The sequence below is a fragment of the Acomys minous genome (genome assembly GCF_964271855.1).
Source record: "Acomys minous genome assembly, chromosome: 4".
Lineage (NCBI taxonomy): Eukaryota > Metazoa > Chordata > Mammalia > Rodentia > Muridae > Acomys > Acomys minous.
In genome coordinates this window covers 59,645,011-59,668,225 of record NC_140486.1, presented here as the reverse complement: position 1 = coordinate 59,668,225, position 23,215 = coordinate 59,645,011, and the positions used below count along the sequence as shown (strand labels likewise).

Genomic DNA, 23,215 nt, shown 5'->3' with positions numbered 1-23,215 from the left:
ACACACTTGGGCATTCATGGCGAGCATGTGGGAGACCTGACCCAGGGTGTCTTCCAGTGGCTCTGTCCCTCACAGGGTGAGCCAGGACTACTCACCAGGCCCTGGAGACTCAGCAAAGGAGAGGAAATACGCATGGCTGCCGGCTGCTTGCCTGTCCTTGGCATGGGCCACCTGTGCTGATTCATCCCATTTAACCCACAGGACTCAGACAGCAACTGAGCCTCTGGTTGGCCAAAAGCTGTCTGGATAGACATGTTAATAGATGTGCTAGCTCTGGCTAGGCCATACATTCTTGGGGAAAAAATACAAAATAATGCTAATCCAATAGGCCAGAACCTAACTGAATGGAGCCTGGGCCATTAATATGTGATTCCAAATACTGGTGGTGGGTGGCTGTTTCTTCTCATGCCCTGTATGGAAGTAGTCATCTTCAAAGTCACCTCTTGCCTAGAACACATGCCTCAGTGTCCACGGGGTCTGACTGTGGCAGGTGAGGCTGTCCTGATTAATTAAGTGCTGGTCATATACATCCAAGTGAAGCAAAACAAGAAAAGAATTAAGAATCAAGGCAGTAGGATGGTTCAGTGGCTAAGAGCTGTGGCTGCTCTTCCACAGGTCCTGAGTTCAGTTTCCAGCAACCACACGGTGGCTCACCACCATCTATAATGGGACCTGATGCCCTCCTCTGCCATGCAGGTGTACATGCAGACAAAGCACTCATACACATAAAATATATAAGTAAATAATTAAACAACAACAAAAAAAGAATCAAGGCAGAAAACAGGAATGGAGGCCCATTCCTGTGAGCACGCAATAAGCCCACAGTGAGGCCCAACCTCCTCATCGCTCTGCCATCAGAAGCTTACCACACAGTACAGACAGAGGATATAAAGCCCCTTCTTCAAGGGTCAGGGTTGTGTGTGGACAGGCACCTGCAAGAGGCCACTGGGAAAGATGGCGGGCAAACCTAGAGGGGGCAGCAGGATCATGGTAGACCCTCCTTTAACCAGCTTAACCTTGGCTATCCTGGACTCACTTTGTAGACCAAGATAGCCTCAAACTTACAGCGACCCGCCTGCCTCTGCTGGGATTAAGGGCATGTGACACCATGCCCAGCTCTACATCTTTGCTTTTTCCATCTGTGAGGCCCCATCTGGCCCCAAAACCAGTATTGCCTCGCAGAGTTCTTTTCACTCCTGGTCAAGCTATAGGATGCACCTATAATGACCTAGGGATGCTACAGCAAATTCCACAGTGCTCTTTCCTCTTTCTTATTCTCTTTAATTGGAACTTCTCTTACCAACACCTCTACACACACATATTCTTTTGGGTTACTCTTCCTATGAAGGAACTCTTGCCCTGCAGATAGATAGGGGAAACATCCTCTACCCCAGAGGCTTTGGTGCATAGAGGAGGCATGCAACTCTGATGTCTGCAGGAAACAAAGCTTTTCATCAACACCTGGGGTAAAGACAGTGTTTTTACCTCCCTACTACTATTAACACCAGCAGTTAACAAGCATTTCTCTAGCCCAACAGTGATGTCAGTGGTGACATCAGCGCTGATGCCCAATCAATTGCACTGTGACACCAGTTACATATGCACAGGGCCAGAGAGGAGTTCCTAAAGTCCTGTATGGCAAGGCACATGAGCCCTACTGTTCCATGGACACAGCACAATGCCAGCTGTTTAGCTGTGTCATGATACCAGCAGCACAGTGCACTGGGAAGGAGGTACCCCGGGCAGGTGGGGCATGGGGGAGCAGTAGCAGGTCCAGAAGGGATCTATAAGTCCCTGTGCCAAAAGGACACTGAAGCAAAAATCTCTTGGTGTTGAGCATGTGCTGAGCAGGGAGAAGTGTGTGCTGGGGTACACGCTATGTGGAAGAAGTCAAAGATGTTCTGTGAAGCTTAGCCTGGAGTGCAGAGGGAATTGGCCAGTCATCTAGCATGAGGACTGCTGGCCTTGTATATGTAGAAGAGCATCCAGGACTCTACCCTAGGGGCAGAGGTGGCTTCCTCAGGTAGAGAGCACACATGTTTTGTTGCTGGCTATAAGAGCTCCCTGTGTACGCCTATGTCCGGCCAAATGCTCTTCCTGTGGGAACAGCTAGTCTTGCGCATCAGCTAAGGGCAAATCTCTAATCAAGATGGAATAGTCAGGAAGCAACCCTTCAGATGATGAAACTGGCTAAGAAGAAGCAAATGCCAGTCAAGGCACCTCTGCAGGGGAGGACTGCAAATAAGAAGCCAGAACTAACTCCCTGGGACACATAAGGGACCGAGGCCCTAGGCACTGAGACAGTTTCCATCAGAGATATTAGCTGGAGGAAGAGCTGGGTGGAGTTTGAGAGGAAGAGGGACTGTCAGCACTCTCTGAGCCATACTTACTGGGCGTTTTGCATAAAGCGTTGGCTGAGAGTCTCTGGGCCCTCCACAGGAGGTGCTAGTACCAAGGTAAACTGCTCACAGTCCCAGTCAGATGCTGCTCCGAGGTGCAGGGAAAAGCTCCATCTACCTCTGCCCTGTGCCTGGTTTAGCTGAGCGAAGTTCTCAGCTGTGAACTTTGGACAAATAACAAAATGACAAAGATGACTACAAGAACCTCCAGCCAAACGCCATCTGGATAGGCCAGATGAGTCTGGGTCACTCCTGACAGCAACTGTCCTGGGCTAAATGAGGCTACAGTGCCAGAATTCTGCCAAGGCCTAGGTGCGCGCGCGTGTGTGTGTGTGTGTGTGTGTGTGTGTGTGTGTGTGTGTATGCACGCATACAAAACTACTCAAGTTGATGCAGACATTCAGGCAGGATCTGGAAGAGACCCACCCAGGCGCTTTCTCTCCCTCACCCCCCCCCCTCATACTGCTGCCTTCAGGGGTGGGGGAAGAGCTGGCCGCAGGTATACAGGGCTGGCCTCTCAGCCTGTTGGTGACCCAAGCTCTGCCTTTCCCACAAGGACAAAAACAGCTCTCACCAGACAAAGGCCCAACCATCATCAATTTCCTAGCAAGAAGTCATTCTGTTAGGAGTCACTGGGGACAGCAACCCATCCCTGTCCCCTGTGTTGTTCTGAGAATGGAGCATAGAGGTGGGTAGTGAGAGGAAGGATAGAAAGGGCAGAGGTCCTCGTTGGTTTACAAGCAGGCCTCTGCCCCGAGTGGTTCTCTTATTTAAGTTTTTGGTTTGGGTTTTGTTTTGCAGAGTCTCTCTGTGGTGTGGCCCTGCTTGTCACAGATACTCAGTGGTGCCCTTGCCGTCATTTCTAAAGTGCTAGAATTATAGCCGTGCTACCCAGTGCTTTGTACATTTTAAACTTTGTGTGTGTGAATATTTAGCCTGCATGTATATATGTGCGCCACATGCCTGCCTCCTGGGTCTCCTGAAACCGGCGTATAAATGGTGTGAGCCACCATGTGGGCACAGGGAAGTGAGTCAGGGATAAGTGCCCCTACCCATCAAGCCATCTTTCCGGCCCAATTCTTTAGCAATAGTTTTCATGAAGCAAAGTTGGAGTTTATTAAGAAAGGGGTTATAGACCTAAGCACAGGCCTGAAGGGAGAAGAAGGAGGGACACTTATCAGAAGGACTACTGTGTACACTAGAGTGTAGGCACAGGCTTCTCAACAGTGAGGCACCAAGTGATGCCCTGAAAGGCTAACTGCACACACGGGCAAGCAGTATCTGAGCGTCTGACCCCAGTGGGATCGGCCTCCTTGGCCTAGCCTCCGATGTCAGAAAACCTGGGCTTCCAGCTGGATGGTCATCTTGATTTACTGTGGGTTTTGCTGTTTTCTTTCTTTCTTTCTTTTTTTTTTTTTTCACAAAAGACCTCAACTTCATTCTATGCTGCTGCATAAGAAATGACTAAACACATTCCCACTGAGAATACTATCTTATTATTGTCTTGCAGTACCTAGCATGGCTCAGATGGGCTCCTGTTGCTCCTGGGGTCCTGATCGGGAGACCGGGGAACCCTTGCCCTTTCGGGCTCACTCAGTGTCCCTCTGCACTTGTAGATCAGGTCCCTGTTCATTACTAGCTGCCAGCTAGGGTGCACTGCAAGCTTTCAGAGACTTCCTATATTCCTACTGCACGGCCCTTTCCATCCATCTGGAATGCCAGCGGTACATGAGGGACCCTCAGGTGTCTAAGCTCTCTGATATGTTTCCGTGTTGCTGTTTGGACGTCTCCAATTTCAGATGGCATGTCTGGCTCATCTCTGCATTTTAAAGTTCACTGAGTGAACTTACATGTCGCCTGCACAGTCTTTCTTCATGGCAGCAGAGCGTTAGTTCAATACCCACAAAACAGGAGTGTTGGGGCTACTTTTAGACTTTGCCCAGAGAATCAAACCCGATTCTTGTGTGACCCCTGTACCCAAAGAAATGCGTTATCGATGTAATTATCTCCTCTTGTCTTCATCAGTTAGCGGTAAGGACCACGAGGCTGAACTGGAGGCGGAAGCTGGGCAGGGTGCTGATGAAGCCAGCCAGGACATAGCCTCTGCCCACAGGGGAGCAGAGCGCCAAGAGGAGCCGGTCCCAGCCCCAGAGCCCGAAGAAAGAGCCTCACTGAGTGAAAAAGAGAGGCAAAACGAGGAGGTGAACGAGAGGGACAGCTGCTCAGCCTCCAGCATCTCCTCCTCCAGCAGCACCTTGGAGAGGGAAGAGAAGGAGGACAGACTGTCGGAGGACAGGCCGACGGGTAAATGAATCCCCTTCTCCACACGCAGAGCCCTGCCCATAGGCTGCCCTCCAAGGTGACCTGTGGGGACGGCTCGCTCCCTCGGCTGTGTCATCTGTCCCCGCACTGACAGCCAGCGAGCAGCTTCCCACTAGAGCACGCACGCGCGGGCTCTGTGTCCTCCTCCCAATGCTGTGGCATCTCTTGCTTCCATGGGTGGTGAAGAGGGTCCAAATGATAGGAAAGAGCTGTGGGAAAGAAACCGCTAGTTTCCCCTTTTTGTTTACTTTTTTCAATGTTAATAATACCAAATTTGGCCCTTTCCAATTTGTGATTGAAGTTTCCAGACCTGTGGTGTTGTCATCTATTCCCCTAGAAGACTTGTTGGAAGGAAATATATAAAACCATGGCCAGAGTAGGTATATAAAACTAACTGAATGCGTAACTGTAAAATAGCATATTCACAGTGCATAGAGCTGAATTTGACATCCTGGACCAGTGCATACAGATGTTAGGTGGTTTTGCACATTGTACTTAGACCCATTCTTTTTTTTTTTTTTTTTTTAATTTAAAGACAGGGTTTCTCTGTGTAGCCTTGGCTATCCTGGACTCGCTTTGTAGACTAGGCTGGCCTCAAACTCACAGAGATCCATCTGCCTCTGCCTCCCTGAGTGCTGAGATTACAGGCATGCACCAGAGTGCTGGGCTCCTAGGGCCACTCTTAAATGTAGCCTATGTTTTTCTCCTCTGTAACTCCTTGTCTTTTCAGGATTACACCTGGTGTCCATTCAGTTCACTTATGACTCGGAACTTTACAGTTAGGGACCAAGCAGAATACTAGGTTGTATATCTGACCCCTAAGGACCTGTCTGCAGCTTTAGGGACTTGGCTTACAGGGTTATCCATCCCACTTGTGACAGCACCGGGCTTGCTCCTCCCCTCTATGGCTTGTAAGCCATCAAGCTGGTAAAATACAGCATTCCTTATCAGCAGGAAGCTTGGACTCTGCTCCAGCCTTTATCAAGCCAGCTAGCAGAGCAGACACTAAAGTCCCAAGGCTCCCTTGCCATTCTGTGCCACGAGCCTGGCACTGTTTAGTTTTGTTTGTTACAAGAGTGAAAAATACAGTCTCTGAAGCCCAGAATCGATAGTGAATGAATAAATAGATGACACTATGCCCTGTCCCAACAGGTCTGTCAATGGCTTCGTCTGAAATAGTTATGGCTTGTGTTTTTCCCAGTTAGAATGTGCTATTGAATTTGATTTTGCATATTAGTTATCACTATGATATAACAAGAAAGGAATCAAAGACTATTTATATCTTAGAAATTATTGTACCAAAAAATCTTCTGACTTTTTGAATACATATATACTAAGAATTACTGTTTAGTTTCCTCAAAGTAACATTATAGTTACTTCCAAATTCTAGATGTACTTCTCAAATTTACCAGAATTATGAATACAATGCCAGGGTAAGTTCTTGGTAACTTTGGTCCTAACTGATTTTTATGCACTATGAATAGTCTTATGAGTGTTGCTCAGCATATCAGCAAGTTGGATTAGGAAAACTATAACAGGGAACAGAACTTTCTTGGGCCTGAGTGTGCAACATTCTTCCAAAAAAGGACAACTTTGCAAAATGGAGCCTCCAAGCTCCCAGGAACCTACTATTAAATTTCCGCCAAGAGCAAGTGGAATCCAAGGTTAAAGAGGCAGAAACTGGAGCCACTGCCGAATTTTCCGCTTCACTCTAGGGTTGTGAAGAGGGTTCACTCGTTTTTGGGAACTTACTGCCTCCTAGAAGCCCACACTGTTCACAGCCTCTGACAGCCCAGTTGAGGTCACTCTGCCAGAACAGCTTTTGCTGTTCCTCAGGAAGTCACAAGGACAAAAGTGAAGACACCTAAAAATGCTCCAAATTGTCTTTCTGTCACTCTTGTGTCTGTTATTAGGAAGTGAATTCGTAGCAATACAATGGGATCCAGCTCATTCCAGGTGCCTTTGTTTTTGGTTTCTGTGTTCAGCTCTGAACATGGTATTTGTCATATTTTGCTATATGACACTTGAAGGTCAGCTGGAAGAGAGCTGGGATGTCTGACTTGCTTGTTGTGAACCCGCACTCCCTAGCTGTGTGCCTAGAGCACAGTCTTCCCAGAGGTTGCTAGGAATAAGCTTGAAGGTTAAAACAAAAGTTGCCATGCCATTTGCCGCAGTATTATCTGTAGTGGCAACACTCTTTAAAAAGCACAGAAGGTGAATGGCCTGAGGTTTCTGCACTTCACTTATACTGTTCTATCAGTACTAATACACTGGGATAATTTGGGGGTGATTATTGTAATATCCAGACCCCACTAAAAATGTGTAAAGTCGTGTACTTTAAAACACTATTTAAAAGTCAGGGTGAATTAAAATAATAATGAGGGTGATGATGCTCATGCAATCCACTGGAGACCTAGGGAAGAGAAACAAAAGCAATTAAAAGAAAAATGAAACACAACACGTTTAAGCCCTAAGATTAAAAGACAAATTAGCAATGGATTTTTAAAAACACATTAATTATATGCTTCCTGTACAAAACTTTTTGCAATTTTTTTTATACAATATATTCAGATCATGCTTTTCCCTCCCTCAACTTGTCTCAGATCTCCCCATGCCCTCACTCACCCAACTCCATGCCTTTTCTCTTTAGGAAAAAAAAGGCAAACAAAAAGGCACCACCAAGGCCCCCCACCACCAAAAAACAAAACAAAACAAAAACAAAAATCCAAACAACAAAACACAAGAAATGGTACACACAAACAACCTCACAAAAACACAAAATCAGAATTCATAATATACAAGCAAAAGATCAACAAGACAAAAATACCCAAACTTAGAAATATGAGACAAAATGTCTACAAAAATATCATTGAGTGACTCTTTCCATGCACACTGGCAGAAGAAACAAAAAGTTAAGAAGCTATATACAAATAATAGAAAGTGTAAATGGCTTGTATTAATATCAAATAAAGTAGACTACAGTGCAAACGAAGTTACCAAGGACAAGAGAGACACTAAACAATGTACACAAGAATTAAATGAGTAAAGAAATAGGCAAGAAGACCAACATGTTAAAATAACCGCCTTGTTCTTTACCCTGTTGTCAAATAAGAAAAGCCAGACTTTCCCAAGCAATGGAGAAAGAATGTGACTATCTCTTGGGAAAGACCCACTTATCCTGCTATCTGATCAGACTCCCTGTTTATAAGGAGTGCAGTGCTGGCGTGAGCTGGGGTGGAGCAAGAGTGGGCCATGGGAAAAATGGCTAGGCTCTGGCTATGGCATGAAGGTTTATCAGCAGGATGCTTTGCTGTACTGCATATGGAGGATCACACAGCAGGTGCCAAGGCTGGGAGCTGGCAATAGGGTGGAGGAATCTGCCACTGGGGAGAGGGTGAACCACTCCAGAAGCTTGGGAAGGGTGGGGCTGCAGACTCATGTACAAATGGTCTTTAAAGCTCTGAGACGAGAGTCAGTGGTGGCTGAAAGAGTGAGTGAGAGGTGAGGTTTGAGGATTGTTAAAGGTGAGGAAGAAGCTAAGGGTGGATGGGGCAGACAGAAAGAAGGACACAAACCAGGTAAGTGTTAAGTCTGGAGTGGATGGCTGGGACACTGACACCCACCGGCCTCCTGGAAAGGAGCACTTGCAAAGCTGCGTTCCTGTGGGTCTTAGAGAAATGAAGGGGAGAAATTGGAGCAGTGAGTGAAACAGCTTTTGGAAGCAATACTGTCTTAAAGGAAAGCATCAAAAGTTGGGAGTGAGGTGGAGATGGAAGAGCAGTCAAGAGAGGCTTTAAGATGGGAGAAAGAACACAAGTATTTCAGTGATAGAGGAAAGCCCTAGGGGGGAGGAGGGGCAGAGAAGTCTTAGTAGGAGGGGTAGAAAGACCCTGGTGAGACAAGCATGAGAGAAGCAGGCCAGAGAATCACCCAGTGGTTTCCTAATACACACACAGAGTGGGTAGTCCTAGTAAGGAACAGCCATTAATAGTCACAGGAGAAAGGCTGAGTTCTTGTGCAGGTAGGAGGCTGGAGGTTGGATGGAGACCTCTTCGGACCTCATGCATTAAACTGGTAAACTGTAGAAGCAAGGCAACTCAGAGGATGAGCTGTGCAGGCAAGTGAGTGGAAAGAGGGACTTGGGGAGTCATTTCTAAGATGGGAGGGGACACCTCTAGGTAGCGTTAAGCCCCCTAGATGAGACCATTAACGTGAACTGACGGCATAGTTTCTGTGATGTCGACTCAGGGGACAGACGGTCCCTCTAGCACTTGCCCTGGACCAGGGGGACACTTCCCACCTTCCCTAGTCTAGCCAGGACAGGTGTCCCTTAACTATATATGGTGGGATATATTTTGACTACCTGCCATGGGAGGAGGAAATGGAAGAAGTTGCACAGTGCAGGTGGGAGCCAGGAGTGCTGCCATTTGGGAGAGTCTCGAGAGCTGGGCTGTCATCAGCTGTGATCATCTTCTGCTTTGGTTGCCTTATTCTGGCGTTTTCTTTGGAGTTGCTCCTATGTGTCCACCTGTTTCCGTGCATAACTGGTTGTCGTGTGGAATGGATGCCCCGCCCCATGCAACTTTCTTATCTCTCCGGTCACATGTCCTTTCAGGTCTGTGGTCTGCCAGCCTTCAGGATGTGGGTGTAAATGGACAGTGTGGTGACATCCTTACCAGCAAAAGGTTCATGCTGGACATGCTGTATGCCCATAACAGAAAGTCCGCAGACGATGAGGAGAAAGGCGACGGTGAGCCTGGGAGGTCTGCGCAGGAGGTGGAGGCAGTGGCCAGCCTCGCCACCAGGATATCCACTCTGCAGGCCAACTCTCAGGCCCCAGAGGAGAACATCAAGAAGGTGGACATTGGCTGCTTGGACAACAGGGGCAGTGTGAAGGCGTTTGCCGAGAAATTCAACAGTGGAGAACTGGGGAGGGGCTCCGTCTCCCCGGATGCAGAGTCTCATGACAAGGTCCCGGATGCAACCCCCGCACAGCTGAAGACCGAGTCTGATTACATCTGGGACCAACTCATGGCCAATCCCAGGGAGCTCAGAATCCAAGACATGGACTTCACCGACCTCGGGGAGGAGGATGACATTGATGTTCTGGATGTGGATCTGGGCCATCGGGAAGCCCCAGGGCCACCCCCTCCACCCCCTCCCACCTTCCTGGGCTTGCCACCCCCACCCCCTCCACCCCTGTTGGACAGTGTGCCTCCCCCACCAGTCCCCGGTAATTTATTGGCTTCTCCTGTGTTCAACACTCCTCAGGGCTTAGGGTGGTCCCAGGTACCCAGGGGTCAGCCAGCATTCACCAAGAAAAAGAAGACTATCCGACTGTTCTGGAATGAAGTCCGGCCCTTTGAGTGGCCGAGTAAGAACAATCGCCGATGCAGGGAATTCCTGTGGTCGAAACTGGAGCCCATTAAAGTGGACACTTCCAGACTAGAGCACCTGTTTGAGTCCAAGTCTAAGGAGCTGTCTGTCACCAAGGTAGGCTGGGCCCTGGCATGATTCTCAGTTAGCAGAGGAGAGCTGGAGAGGTTCGTTCTTGATGAAACGCCCTGTCTTGTGTTGCTTTGGCTTTTTGGTAACCAGTTGGTTGGGATTAAAACGTCTAACTTTTCAAATAATATTCCTTGCACCCATGCCATTTTGAATTCACAGCAGCATACTATATAACACAGTAATGGAAAAACAAAATGGCTAGTCAGGGGGTGATTGTGTAGTCCAGGAGCAATGTTAGTGCTCCCCAGAGGAACTGAACTTGATCACCTACCCATATATGCTGAGTAGTATCCTCATCTAATGTCACAAGTAAGAGACTTGAACTCCAGGTTAGCACTTTGAATTTAGCTAGAGCCACTCAGTGCTTCTCAGAGGCAATAATTCAATCTCTTTGAGTAATCCTCTGAGCTGATATACAAATTTGCATTGCCTAGAAAATTATATACACATTTCGGTTTCTTATTTTTCTTCACAATATGAGATCCCACAGGCACCACTATTGCAGTGTTGTTAACACAGATATTATATACAATTATTCATGGGAAACACTAGAAAAGGATTGGACATAACATCATGATCAGCAAATTCTGATATAGAAATTGCATAACATTCATTTCCCATGAGTAAGTGCTTTAAAAGGGCCTCCTTTTTAAATGTGTGATTCAGGGCAGAGTGAACTTCAAAAAAAGGCTAGAAGCTATCTTCTTTTAGGAATTTGGGGTACAAGAACATATTTGTAAAGCCTGCTGTAGACAAGTGTGCCCAACCTTTTGATAGTGCAGTGTGACATCATCTCAAAAGCTCATGCCCAAGAACCATGCAACTGAGTCACAGCAACTATTGCAAAACTCTTCAATGCTTTAGGTAACTTTTTGCTTTTACGTTGGGTCAGATTCATAGCTATTCTGGGCTACAGGTTGGACACCGCCAGTGGAAGAGGCAATAAGAGCTTATGACTAAATCTTCTGTCCCAGGTTGGTTCATCCATTCGTCATCATTTGAGCTGAGTATAAAGATGCCTGAGTTGGGTTCCCAGATCTGAGAGTCAGGTACCAATTCTGAAGACAAAACAATGTGTAGCATCCTCAGGATATGTCTGTGTATTTCTAGGAAGGAGGTACCATAGCTGTTGAGTGCTGCTGAGAGGCCAGCTTGGGGGAGGATTCTTTTAAATCCATGTGGAGATTCTTAAACTTCTTGCCAGCCTTTGCCAACTGTTGTCTATTTCTTTACGGGCTCAGGGAGTATATGACTATCAATTGTTTCTTGCCTGGGAAATCATTTTAAGTCAGAATTAAAGGCTCTTTACTTTAAAATCTGAATACCTGAGCTTTAGTGTTAGTTGTCACATCTCGTCAGTCCTGGTTTTTTTGTTAAAATTGGGTCCAGATTTTGTCCTTTCTAGAATGTAATACCCAGGAATGAAGTATTGAACACCTACTCTCAGTGCACCCATGTCCTGACTTTTTCAGGCTGCTGTCACATAGTGCTTGGGTGCCCACATGCCCTCTTCCACTTTGTACAGTCAGCCTGGTGTTGTGGAGAAGGCCAGCTGAGAGTTAGATAGCAGCCTGCACGTGCCAAGCTCTCCTCATGACACATCTCATCCCCTACACTGGACCCACTGACTCAGTCGGCTCCTCTCCTCCTGCTCCCTCCATCCCTTGTGTGCTCATCCGGCTGGCTGCGCTGCTGCCTTCCTGCAGTTGCTCATACCCTGGAGGTTGCTGGAGGAGGCTGCCGGGGGCCTCAGACCCGAGAATGAAAAAGGTGCCAGGCTGGTAGTGAAGGCATGTTTATTTCCCTTATGGTGAGCTTCCATGAGAAGACATCAAATGAGTGTAACCTCCCTTGTCTCTCTCCTTCTCTTGGTTTCCCTACGGCTGACCTGGTTGGTGATAAGCTATTGGCTCCTGTCCTCTTAGTAGCCCAGAGTTCTATTGTTACCTGTTGTAGGTGATCACCTCTCAAAATTTAACAAGGCTTTGCTATTGGCTGAATGTGTACCTAGGTTTGGTAAAGCAGAGACATAAGGAAATAGTCAGTTAGCCACATTGGTACATTCAGCATCTTAAGACTGTATCAACTGCAGATGGAACTATTTTTTTTTTAATGTGTATCTGTGTGGAACATTTACAGAATGTTTCCTTGTCCTTATTTCTAAAATAATACAACTGCGAGTACATGGCATTTGTATTATGTTAGGTAATACTACCAATTCAGGATGATTTAGAGTGCTCTAGAGGATTTCAAGGGTTAGATACAAAATATGTAAAATTCCATTTTATGTGAGGCATTTGAGGATTTTTGTACTCTCTGGTGGTCCTGTAACTAGGGGCCCTAGGGACATGGAGGGACAACTAAACCAAAATATTTATTAAATTGCTTCCAGAATGTTTTGCGATGAAACATTAGAGCATATACCTTGGAGTTTTTTGTTTGATTTTTTTTTTTAAGGAAATGTGAGCAGGAGCTAATTTGCAAAATGTTTCATGGAGTGAGAACACAAATTAATATTAAAGCATTACATTGGAGAGGTGGATCCTTTTGTATATATTACCAATTCTGATACAACCAATTCTGTGTCTGGTTTTGATCACCAACTGTGATTTTCATACAACCCAGCTGTAAACAGCCACTTCCGACCTCTGGCTCACAAGAAGCTTTTCATTAAACACAATAGTCTACAACAAAAATGAAATCGACTTCACGAAAGAGCATGAAACAAAGGGAACTAGTTTTGGTTTCTATCAGAACCCTCACACCAGCCCAAAGTAATAGGGTACGGCTGGGATTATGCAGTCACGCCCACCCCAAAGATTCATGTGTGAGAGCTGGTGCCGGGAGGGGGGCACCACTTACCAAACAGGAGGACAAAAAGATGCCTTCTCATTGTGATTTCTCTTCAAAAATAGCTTGTGAAACACAACCTGCTTTTCTAGCTTGGCAGCAAACGTGTATATGTAGCTTTTTACAGGGTGCTTCTCATTGCGCTGTGTGGAGCCAGAAATCCTGGCTTAAGCCTTTAGTGTTTATTTCTGCTGCTGCCCTGAGGTGTGGCGGTGATGTGTGAGCAAGGGATCTCAGAGAACTGCCTCAGGGCAGAGAGGCCTGGCGCAGCATCAGGACCGGACATGAGGAGCCCTGTGAAATGGCCTTCCCAGTTTCCTGTACTCTGTCAGGGCCTGGAAACCCCTCTACTCTCAAAGGGCACCCTCTTCATACCAGACCCAGGCAAGTGTGAGGAAAGCAGGAGAGTGGATAGGAGAGGACCCAGGGTTTTTGTTTGTTTGTTTGTTTGGTTGGTTGGTTGGTTGGTTTTGTTTTTTTTTTGTTTGTTTTGTTTTTTTTGACATGATGGTTTCTTGGGTTTTTTGGGGGGTCTCCAGATGGATCTGGAGAAATTGGTTTGTTCCATGGATTACCTATTCTTTCTGTTGCTGCAACAAAATACCATGATCAAGACAAGTTATACAAGAAGGAGTTTTTTTTGGGGGGGGTTTACAGTTCTAGAGAGGGCCAGAGTCCATGATGGCAGAGCAAAGATCTGGCTGGCAACAGGAGCAGGAAGCTGAGGGCTCATGTCTTGAACTGCAAGCACAAAGCAGACAACAAACTCGGAATAGCTAGCTCCCAATAACACACCTCCCCTAACAAGACCCCACTGCCTAAACTTACCCAAACAGCTCTACTAACTATGAGCAAAGTAGTCAAACGCCTGACTCTCTCCCTCTCTCTCTGTCTCTCTCTCTCTGTCTCTCTCTCTCTCTGTCTCTCTCTCTCTCCCTCTTCCTCCCTCCCTCCCTCTCTTCCTTCCTCTCTCTCTACCTCCCTTCCTTCCCCCTTGGTTTTTCAAGACAGGGTTTCTCTGTGTAGCCTTGGCTGTCCTGGACTTGCTTTGTAGACAAGGCTGGCCTTGAACTCACAGAGATCCACCTTCCTGGGATTAAAGGCACACACCACCATGACTGGCTGACATTTTCATTTAAACTACCATACTCTGTTTACCCTGAAGTTTCTTAGTATATCAGAAGCTATTAACAGAGACTTGTCAAAGAAATACAGATGGTGATTAAATTGGCCAGGGTATAAGTCTCAGCCTGGGTGGTTTTGTTTCTTTTATTGTCTTTGTATGTAGCCCTAGCTGGCCTGGACTTTACTGTATAGACCAGGCTGGCTTCAACCTTGTAGAGGACATTCCTGCTATTGCTGGTTGTGTTGGGTTTTCAGGTCTGCACACCTGGCCAGGCCTAGCCTGGGTGATTTTTAAATAGCTCAGATTAGGGAGTAGGTCCAAAGTTTATAAGTCCCTTCTTTAAAGTGACATTTGAACATAACCCCCAACAAGACACCACCTTCCATTGCTAGCCTTCCCTGATCTAGCCTCTTCCCTGGAGAAGAGATAAAGGTGTCTGCACTTCACATTAACGTCCTGGGTACAAGGAAGTGTGCGTGTCCTTTGCAACTCCAGAAAACTCAAACTCTACCTCTAAATTAGAAACACAAGTTTTTATTCCCGTGCTGCCACCATGATCAGCAACCGAGGAAGTCCTCTGCTTATGGTGATAGGAAAACAGGATGTCCACGGTCCTTCAGCTACCAGAGGTTCAAAAACATGGGGAAATGGGAAAGCACATTCTCCTTAGTTATACGGCAAGCCTGTTATGGAGTGGAAATAATATATTTTTTTTTCATTCTCACCCCTACCCATTTTGTTAAAGGTAGAGTCTTACTATATGCTCTACTTGACCTTAAACTCAAAACAATTCCCCTGCCTCAGCTTCCTGGGTTCTGGAGTTAAACTAGAGTTCTTTGCCTTTGTGTAGACTTAGCTTTTTGTTTGTTTGTTTGCTTTTGCTGGAAAGCTTTGCTGTGCATTTCCTTATGATGCTTATGGAAAGACTAGAAACCTTCTAGCCTTCTCACCTTTGCAACATCTGTGGCGTTGCAAATTGTAACCTTGTAACTGTCTTCAACAAAACTTTTTCAAGGGAGAGTTTTGAAAATATCCTGTGGTGTCATTCTTGGCGGGTGAGCAGGGAGTCAGCAGGCATGATTTACCATTTCTAGAATGGCCACGCTGCACCAGACCCAGACCCAGGGTCTCCGGCATTTGCTGCCAAGTGGCTCATGCAGAGGCCAGTTGCCTTTCATGGAAGCGCTCTCAGACTCGGCGGCATTCTCCAAGACTCGGGGAGTTCTCCAAATACATCCTTAGACGGCCTTCTTTTTTCAATCACATTTCCTTCTGGGGTGACAAGTTCAGTGTTTTCAATGTTCACTTCTTAAACATTTTGATCCTCTGTGCCTAATAAAATGACTCTTTAAAAATTCAAGAGGATAAAGCTGAAGACACAGCTCGGTAGTAAGAACAGTGCTTGCCTGCTGTATGCAAGGCCCTGGGTTCTAGCCCCAGCAAGGAGAAAAAAAAAATCAAAGAGGTGATCTGTTGTGTCAGCATTTGAGCAAGCTTTAAGTTTAATACAAACCATGCACTGGTTAAATATGTCTTTCTGACTTTTCTCACGGTGCCTGAACTTTCATCTTTCTGTTTTCCGAAGCTGAATGCCTGAGCGGCAAAGTGAGGGCCTTTTCCTTTCCCTAGGATGTTAGCTGAAATCCAGACATGATGGCGCTTGCATGTGACCTCACACCCTCCGTAGCTGTTCAGAGTCAGGTTTGAGTCCTTATCCTTGAGTGATGTATTGGTTTGAGCTACTCTCAAACCCAGTTTCTACATCCATAGACCTGGAAGTCTTAGCCATCTATCCCAGACACTTATATAATCTTATGTCTTCTGACATTCAAGCTTCTGGTTTCAGAGAGTGCATCCCTACCCAGGGTCGCCAGCCTCTACGTGACTCTAGGGCCTCAGTTAACAGTCATGGCCCACACCCTGAGCCCCAACAGTTAGCAGTCCCTGTTCAAGCGGCTGCCTCTTTTGCTTTGCAGAAGTCCTGTAAGTCTTTTGTACTTGTGTATGCTGTCTGTAGAAGCCTCATCCTAAATACATTCAGCTCTGTCTTCCTGTACACTGGACTCTCACCCCTCCGGGACAACTTGAAAGAAAGGTGCTGACCTGCCCTCCTGCCTTCCTTCCTGCCCCTTCTCTCTATGAGGTCTCTGTTCCCCTGTGCATACAGGGTAACCTTTCATTCTCTTCCATCCATCTTGGCTGTTTGGACCTCTTGCCCTTTCCCTACAGTGTTCTTGGTCAAGTGCAAAACAAATGAACAAAAAGCCCTGCATGGCATCTAAGCCTAAGGCATGTCTCCAGAGACTGTCTTGGGATGGGGCATGGTAAGAGGACCTATCTAGGCTCTCAAAGGAGGAACTAAGACAGCCTGGGGACTTTGTAAGACCCCTCCCTCCTTACATAAACAAATCCCCTTCTCCCTGGAACCCTTTGGACATGCTTGGGGAAGTAGCATGTTCTAACACAAGCCCTGCAGCTATTTCCCTCACAGGGCTGCCTGCCTACTAGGCAAAGGCAGATGCCTTGTAGAGATAGCCCTGTTTTAAGTCCAGCTGCCCTGTAGTTAAGGCCTCCATGCCTGGAGCCTGGACAGCGAGTGCTTTGTTCCTCTCGCCCTGACCATTCTTGAGATTTGCTGAAGACGAGGGCATAGGTTGGCTGGCTTTAACCTTTAGTGAAAGAACTGAGACAGAAGCCACCCTTCTTGTGGCCCAGAGCTCACCAATGGCATTGGAAGCCTCCTGGTCCTCCAGAGGGTACACTCTGCTCACACGATAAGTTCCCTTTTGAGAACTACGCATCCAAAAGCTGCTTGGGAAATGGGATGGTGAAAAGGAGTGATGAGTGTACCCATAAAGACAAGCAGCCAATTGGGAAAGAGACTGTTAGTCCCCAAATGTGGTGGCGCATGTCTGTTATCCCAGCCATTGGGACACTGAGAGAGAAGGATCATGGGTTGGAGGCCAGCCTGGGCTACTGAGTGAGCTAGGAGCGTCCCTAGCAAAATCCTGTCAGTGAAACTAAAGCAGAGCAAAACAAGACAGAGGTAGGCTGGTATCTTTGCCCGCTTCTGCCTGTGTTCTGCCAGTTTTGGTTTCACTGATGTCTTAAGACTACTGTCTGTAGAGGTAGACACATCCCATAGGGCAGTCAGGAAGAGCAGGTCTCCTTAGGTGTGGCTTTGGTTTTTCTCACCTGTGTGTCTGTCCCTGTTTTCTCCTTGACCTTTTCCTCAGGAGGAAGGCATGAGTAGATCCTCCACAGGCAGGCTGTTCACTTGCAATGTTTGTTTCCTGTTCTGGTTACACAGTAGCTGTCTCTCTTTTGTGTTAGACTTTGGTCCAGAGACACCGGTCTTAGGGTCTTAGTGAGAGTGACCAGGGCTGTGCAGTAAGAGCCTTTCCTATGTCACTGCAGTGCTGCACTGATCTTTCACCCCTGCTGTCTCAGGGCACCAGTTGAGTGGGGGATTGTACACAATGCTCCATAACTAACCAGAAAGAGATTATTGGGGGCTGGAGAGATGGCTCAGCAGATAAGAGCACTTGCTGGTCTTTCAGAGGACCTGGGTTCAGTTCCCAGTCCCCACATGGTGGCGCCCAGCCATCCATAACTCCAGTTAGAGGGAATCCAGTGCCCTCTTATGACTTCAAAGGACACCAGTCATACACATGGTAGGCATGCATACATGTAGGCAAAACACTCATACAGAAAATAAAGAAATGTAAAAATGTTTAGAAGAATATTGGTGACTTTTTTTTTTTTTTTTTTTTTTTAGTTTTTCAAGACAGGGTTTCTCTGTGTAGCCTTGGCTGTCCTAGACTCACTTTGTAGACCAAACTGGCTTCAAACTCACAGCAATTCACCTGCCTCTGCCTCCCGAGTGCTGGGATTAAAAGTGTGCGTGTACATGGTCTTTTATTAACTTCAGAATAGAATTTTTCCATCTTAAAATAAATTGTAATAGAATTTTGATAGAATTGCTTTTTGAGACAGGTTGTATTAGTCAGAGTTCAATAGAACAGAGCTTATAGGATGAACTGTATTCCTGCTGCCCCTTCCCCGGCTGGGATGTTCTTGGTTGTTTCCTTCATGAAGAAATCTAAGTGTATTTATTCCCAAACATATAGTTAAGGACCTAAAGTAAGACTGTAGCAGGTGAGTTGGAAGGGCCTGGGAAGAGGCGCAGGACCCGTCTGTTTCTCCCCAGCTCTAGTGTTATCCCCAGATGGCGCATCTGCTCCTGGATTCAGAGGAGCCCTTCGGAGGACTCTTGACTGCAGGGTGTGGTCTGAGCTCCTCCCCCATGCTGGTGTGTGAGGTCTCTTACGATACAGCTTCATCCAGCCTCATTCCTGACCCCTCCCAGCCTGAGCAGCAGGCTTACCTCCCAACTTTCTCCCTTGGGCCTGTCAGGATCCCAGATACTGCTAGGGCCCCAGTTGGAGAGTCTGTTCTTGCAGACCTGAACTTTTCAACGAGGAACAGCTGCCCTGCAGTTAGAATCCTTGCTCAGTGAACACATGTTATCCCTGGCTGCATTTTTCTTCCAGAGAACCACCCTCCCTTCGTCATCTTTGCCACCAAAGAGTGATCCATGATTGAAAACAGCCATCTTCCCAGATGCCTTTGCGTGAAGGGAAACCTGAGCAATTGTGGCGGCTTGCTGAAGCAGGCTCCTCCTATTTCCCTTCACTGCCACCTACATATAACTTCCTGACAGCTGAAGGGAAAAGTGGAGATAGCTTGTGTCATAGCTCTGGAGGAGCTCTGGCTTAGCTCCTCATATCCCGTGCTTATCTGTCAGGGCAGCCTTCATAAAGTATACCATATAACAGGCTGGAGAGATGGTTTCACTTATTGTTCTTCCGGATGACTCAATTTCAATTCACAGCACCTACATGATGGCTCACAGCCATCTGTAACTCCAGTTCCAGAGGGTCTGATGCCCTCTTCTTAACTCCACAGGCACCAGGCTTGCATGTAGTACACAAACATACATGTAGGCATACCATACATACACATAAAATAAATATAATTTTTAAATGCTGTATACTCAGTGACATAAACTACAGAAATGTAGTTCTTATAGTTCTTGAGGCTGTAGAGTTCAAAGTGAAGATGGTAGCTGAGTTAGTTCTGCCAAGGACTTTCTTCCTAGCTTTCAGATGACTTCTTTCTTGCTGTGTGCCTGTAAGGAACACCAATTCCTTTGTGAGAACAACTGAATTTGGGGAAAGGATTATAAGCATTGCGTTTCAAAGGCATACAAATGGAGTTCCAGCCATATGCTAGCCCTATGCTAGCCACAAGGAGGAGGGGAGGCCCAGGGCCTGCCTCTGAGGGAAAGCTACATCACAGGGTTCCCTAAGGATGCCAGGACACCTGTGTGGTCCTCTGCTGTCCTCTTCGGTGTCTGTTCCAGTTGTGACTCATCTCTTCTTATCAACACATGCCTTTTCTTTTCTCTTACTTAGGAGGCCCCACTCTGTCCTGTGTCAGGTGATGGAGTGCACAGGCAAGATGGGGGCACTCTGCTCTAAAGCGTGTGGGGCATTTGAATGTGAAATAGTGAGGGAAGCCTTGGGGAAGGTTCATGAACTCAAGGGCTGACACACCAGCCACACTGAATGTCCTCCATAGCCAGTGTATTCACTGTTGTGGGTGCACTGTATACACCGAGTCAACGAAGACCCATGCTAACACCGCACTATACACAAGAAAGGAGCTCTAAAAGGATGGCGGGGGGTGGGGGTGGGGGAGAGAAAGCAGGCATTGCCCTTACACAAACGTTTCCCCACTGAAGGAAAATCAATTTTATTTGTAGTGTGTTTGACTTGTGGAGTTCCATTCCTGACCCAAGCCTAGAGGCTGCTGAGTACCTAAGCCTTGATCCATCTCGCTCTTCTCCTCCCCACCCCCACCCATCTCTCCTGTGCTGAGTGGCAGCCAGTTCTTCCCTGAGCCCAATCTGGGCCATTTGTTTTCACCTCTAAATAAGGAGTGAGTCGGCTTCTTGTAATGAAGCCCAGGATGCCACATTAATCTTTTGATTTTTCCTTGTTTTATCACCAAGAAAACAGCTGCAGATGGTAAAAGGCAGGAGATCATCGTCCTGGATTCCAAGAGGAGCAACGCCATCAACATCGGCCTGACCGTGCTACCCCCTCCAAGGACGATTAAGATAGCCATTTTGAACTTCGATGAGTATGCCTTAAACAAGGAAGGGATTGAGGTAAGACGAGTTCTATGAAGAATTGCTGGCATCATGAAATGTGTGTGCAAACTTCGGGTGGTTTGCAATCTTCTTTACTCAGCTGGACTCTGAAAGATGTTAATGATTCTTAGATGTTTATTCTGGGCTAGGGTGACAAGTCACTTTGCCTGTGAAGTGCAGAGATGTTGGCTCACTTAGGGACCTCAACTCTAACCAAACATTGCTTACCTCAGAATGGAAAAAGATCACCATGCGTCTATCTCCTTCCGGGTCATGCTACATGTGTCCAGGAACACTTATAAGTTGTAGTCTTCCGTTAGGTGCTGAAGTCCACATGAGGACACTGTGTTGGTCTTATAAAAAGATGTGATTTGGGGCTAGGGATGTGGCTCCCTTACCATGCACAAAGCCCAGGTTTGAATCCCTAGCATGACACAGAGAGGACGTGATGACAGCACTGGGCTGAATTCTCAGCACTTGATAAGTAGAGGCAGAGGATGGAAAGTACAAGGCCATTCTCCATTACCTAGGAACTCTGAGGCCAGCTTGGGCTACATGAGACCTTGTATCAAAAAGAAAAACCACTCGTTTTTTTTTTGATGTTGTTGTATCTCTGGAGAAGAGATCAAGCCAACATAGACTTTCTTCCTTGCTCATCTGTTAAAGGTGGAGAAAAGTGAGTGGTAGATAGCCTGGTGGAGAATTTTTCTCTTGCTATGCAACAATTCCTGTCCCTTCACATGGTTGTGCTGTCCTGCCTCTGTGGGATGGCACCAGAATGTAGCAGGTGAAACCTCTTATCATAATGATGGAAGAGTAGAGGAGCTCCTGGGTAGCCTACAGATTTTCATCAATGGGTAATATAACCTGGAGATATCTGGGTAAGGACTGGGAATCTGGGACCCCATCCTTCTATTGGCAAGAAGCTTTCCACAACCTAGGTTTATTCATACACAGTCTTGCTTGGAAAATTTGAACATGGATAGAAACAGTGAAAACTAACTCTAGGGGGAACATGAGCGTTGGCAGAAAAGTCCACAGAGAAGGCGGCTTGGACCACAGTGCTAGGCTCATCCAAAGCCCTGGGTAGAGGAGAGGGCAGCGAGCATACAGCATGTGCACAGTTTGGAGGCCAGCAGGGCAGCTCTACCTTGGCGCTTTGGGAAGAAGAGACAATCACAAGAAAAGCTATCCACTGCAGAAAGCACTTGGTTGAACAGACAGTCCCTGCCAAGCTCATGTTCATCCAGGAGGTGACCTCACTTGGAGAGATGGTTCCATTAGGATGGGCCATCAGTCTTCTGGCTGGTCTTCTTATGAGAGGAGGGACATTTGGACATGGACTGATGAGAGTGCCACTTGAATCAGAGAACACACGGAGGGAGTCATGGAATGGAAGGTCATGTGATGACAGAGGCAGAAATTATAGTGACATGCTTGTGAACCAAGGGATGCCAAGGACTCTGTTGAGCACCACGCTGACCACCAGAAGCTAAGAGGCAAGGAAATGTTCTCCTCTCCAACTTTCAAAGAGGCAGCTTGAGGCTCCTATTACCTTGATTTTTGAATGTCATGAGAGAATCAACTTAAGTCGTTTTAAGCCCCCAGCCCCTGCTCCCCCCGTTGGAACAACATTGTTCCTATGGCAGCCGCAGGACATGTAACTAATACACTTAGACGCTAGTGGGATCCCCACACTGACCCACAGTCAGAATTGTTCACCCTCCCCTAGGGAGTGAAAGCATTCCAGCCAAGAACCCCCGACTAGAGCTACCTCCACCTCCAAGGACTGCATATCCCTCAGCGTGTTCTCTCATAACTGTGAAGACCATGGAATAGGCCCTCCTGTAGAATGTGCAATGTAGCATTCTCTGTCCCTTCCTTTCTATGACCACCATAGAAAATCTGCATCCATGTGCTGGGAAGGACCCAGAGATGGTCCTGGACTTCTGTTGTTCAAGAGTTAAAATGAGACCGGGAAGAAAATGCAGTTGCCCACTTGCAGACCTTTGCTAATAAGATTTACAGTTAATGCCCACAGGCCTTCAGCCAGACCCTCTGCTTCCTGGATACACACATTATGTCATGGCTTTGTAGCTTCATAGGGCCGTTGGAAAGCTCTGTGCACTGAAACACAATTAGGATCTATTAAATGACATCCTGTGCCATTGCCTAGCAACTCATGGTATGAATCTGGATTTGTCAAACAAATGTGAGTAATTAACTCTATTAAGGAAGTGGTTTTCAGAAGAGTATTAAACTGTAGGAAGTTATTTTAAGGTCATCTCTAGGGAGCATCAGTAGTTTGGTTTTGTTTTGTTTTTCAGTAAAATGTACAAAATGATCACAAATAGAAGTGATCACAAAAAAGTAAATGTTCCTTTTTTTCCCCCTTTGCTTCTCTGATTTTTAGAGTGTAGTCCACTTAAAAAGGAATATAATACAGTGATCTTTAACTTGGCTCACTTTGGCTGTCAGACCCAGCATCATCTGAGAAGCAGAAATATTTCCTTTAACCATCTGTGCTGCAGTATCACTCTAAGGAGTTTGTATTGCCCAAGGCCTGCCCTTAGTTGGCTTTATGGGTGCTGGATGTAGGTGAGTCGGCTCATGGAGCTATGTAGCCGGCTCTGGGAGCCAGAATGCTCCGAAGATGAAGCACAACTGTTCTTTCTGCTCATAGTGTTTGCACTGCAGATGAGTGTCCATGGACGGTGGTGCTCCTGCTGGAATGCGCGGGGCAGTGCCTAGCAGCTCTGCTTGGGAGAGCTTCGACAAATCCTTTAAACTCTT

At 46.7% G+C, this 23,215-nt stretch overlaps 1 protein-coding gene across 7 annotated transcripts in view; it reads left to right on the top strand.

Annotated features, from left to right (window-relative positions):
• Nucleotides 1-23,215, top strand: part of FHOD3 (formin homology 2 domain containing 3) — a 412,148-nt gene that overhangs the window by 361,825 nt on the left and 27,108 nt on the right. For all 7 annotated transcript variants that reach the window (XM_084780621.1, XM_084780620.1, XM_084780626.1 and 4 more), the window contains 3 exons: nt 4,425-4,703; nt 9,337-10,214; nt 20,282-20,440. In XM_084780621.1, the coding sequence (XP_084636747.1) occupies nt 4,425-4,703; nt 9,337-10,214; nt 20,282-20,440 (1,316 nt within the window). The remainder of the gene's footprint in view (nt 1-4,424; nt 4,704-9,336; nt 10,215-20,281; nt 20,441-23,215) is intronic.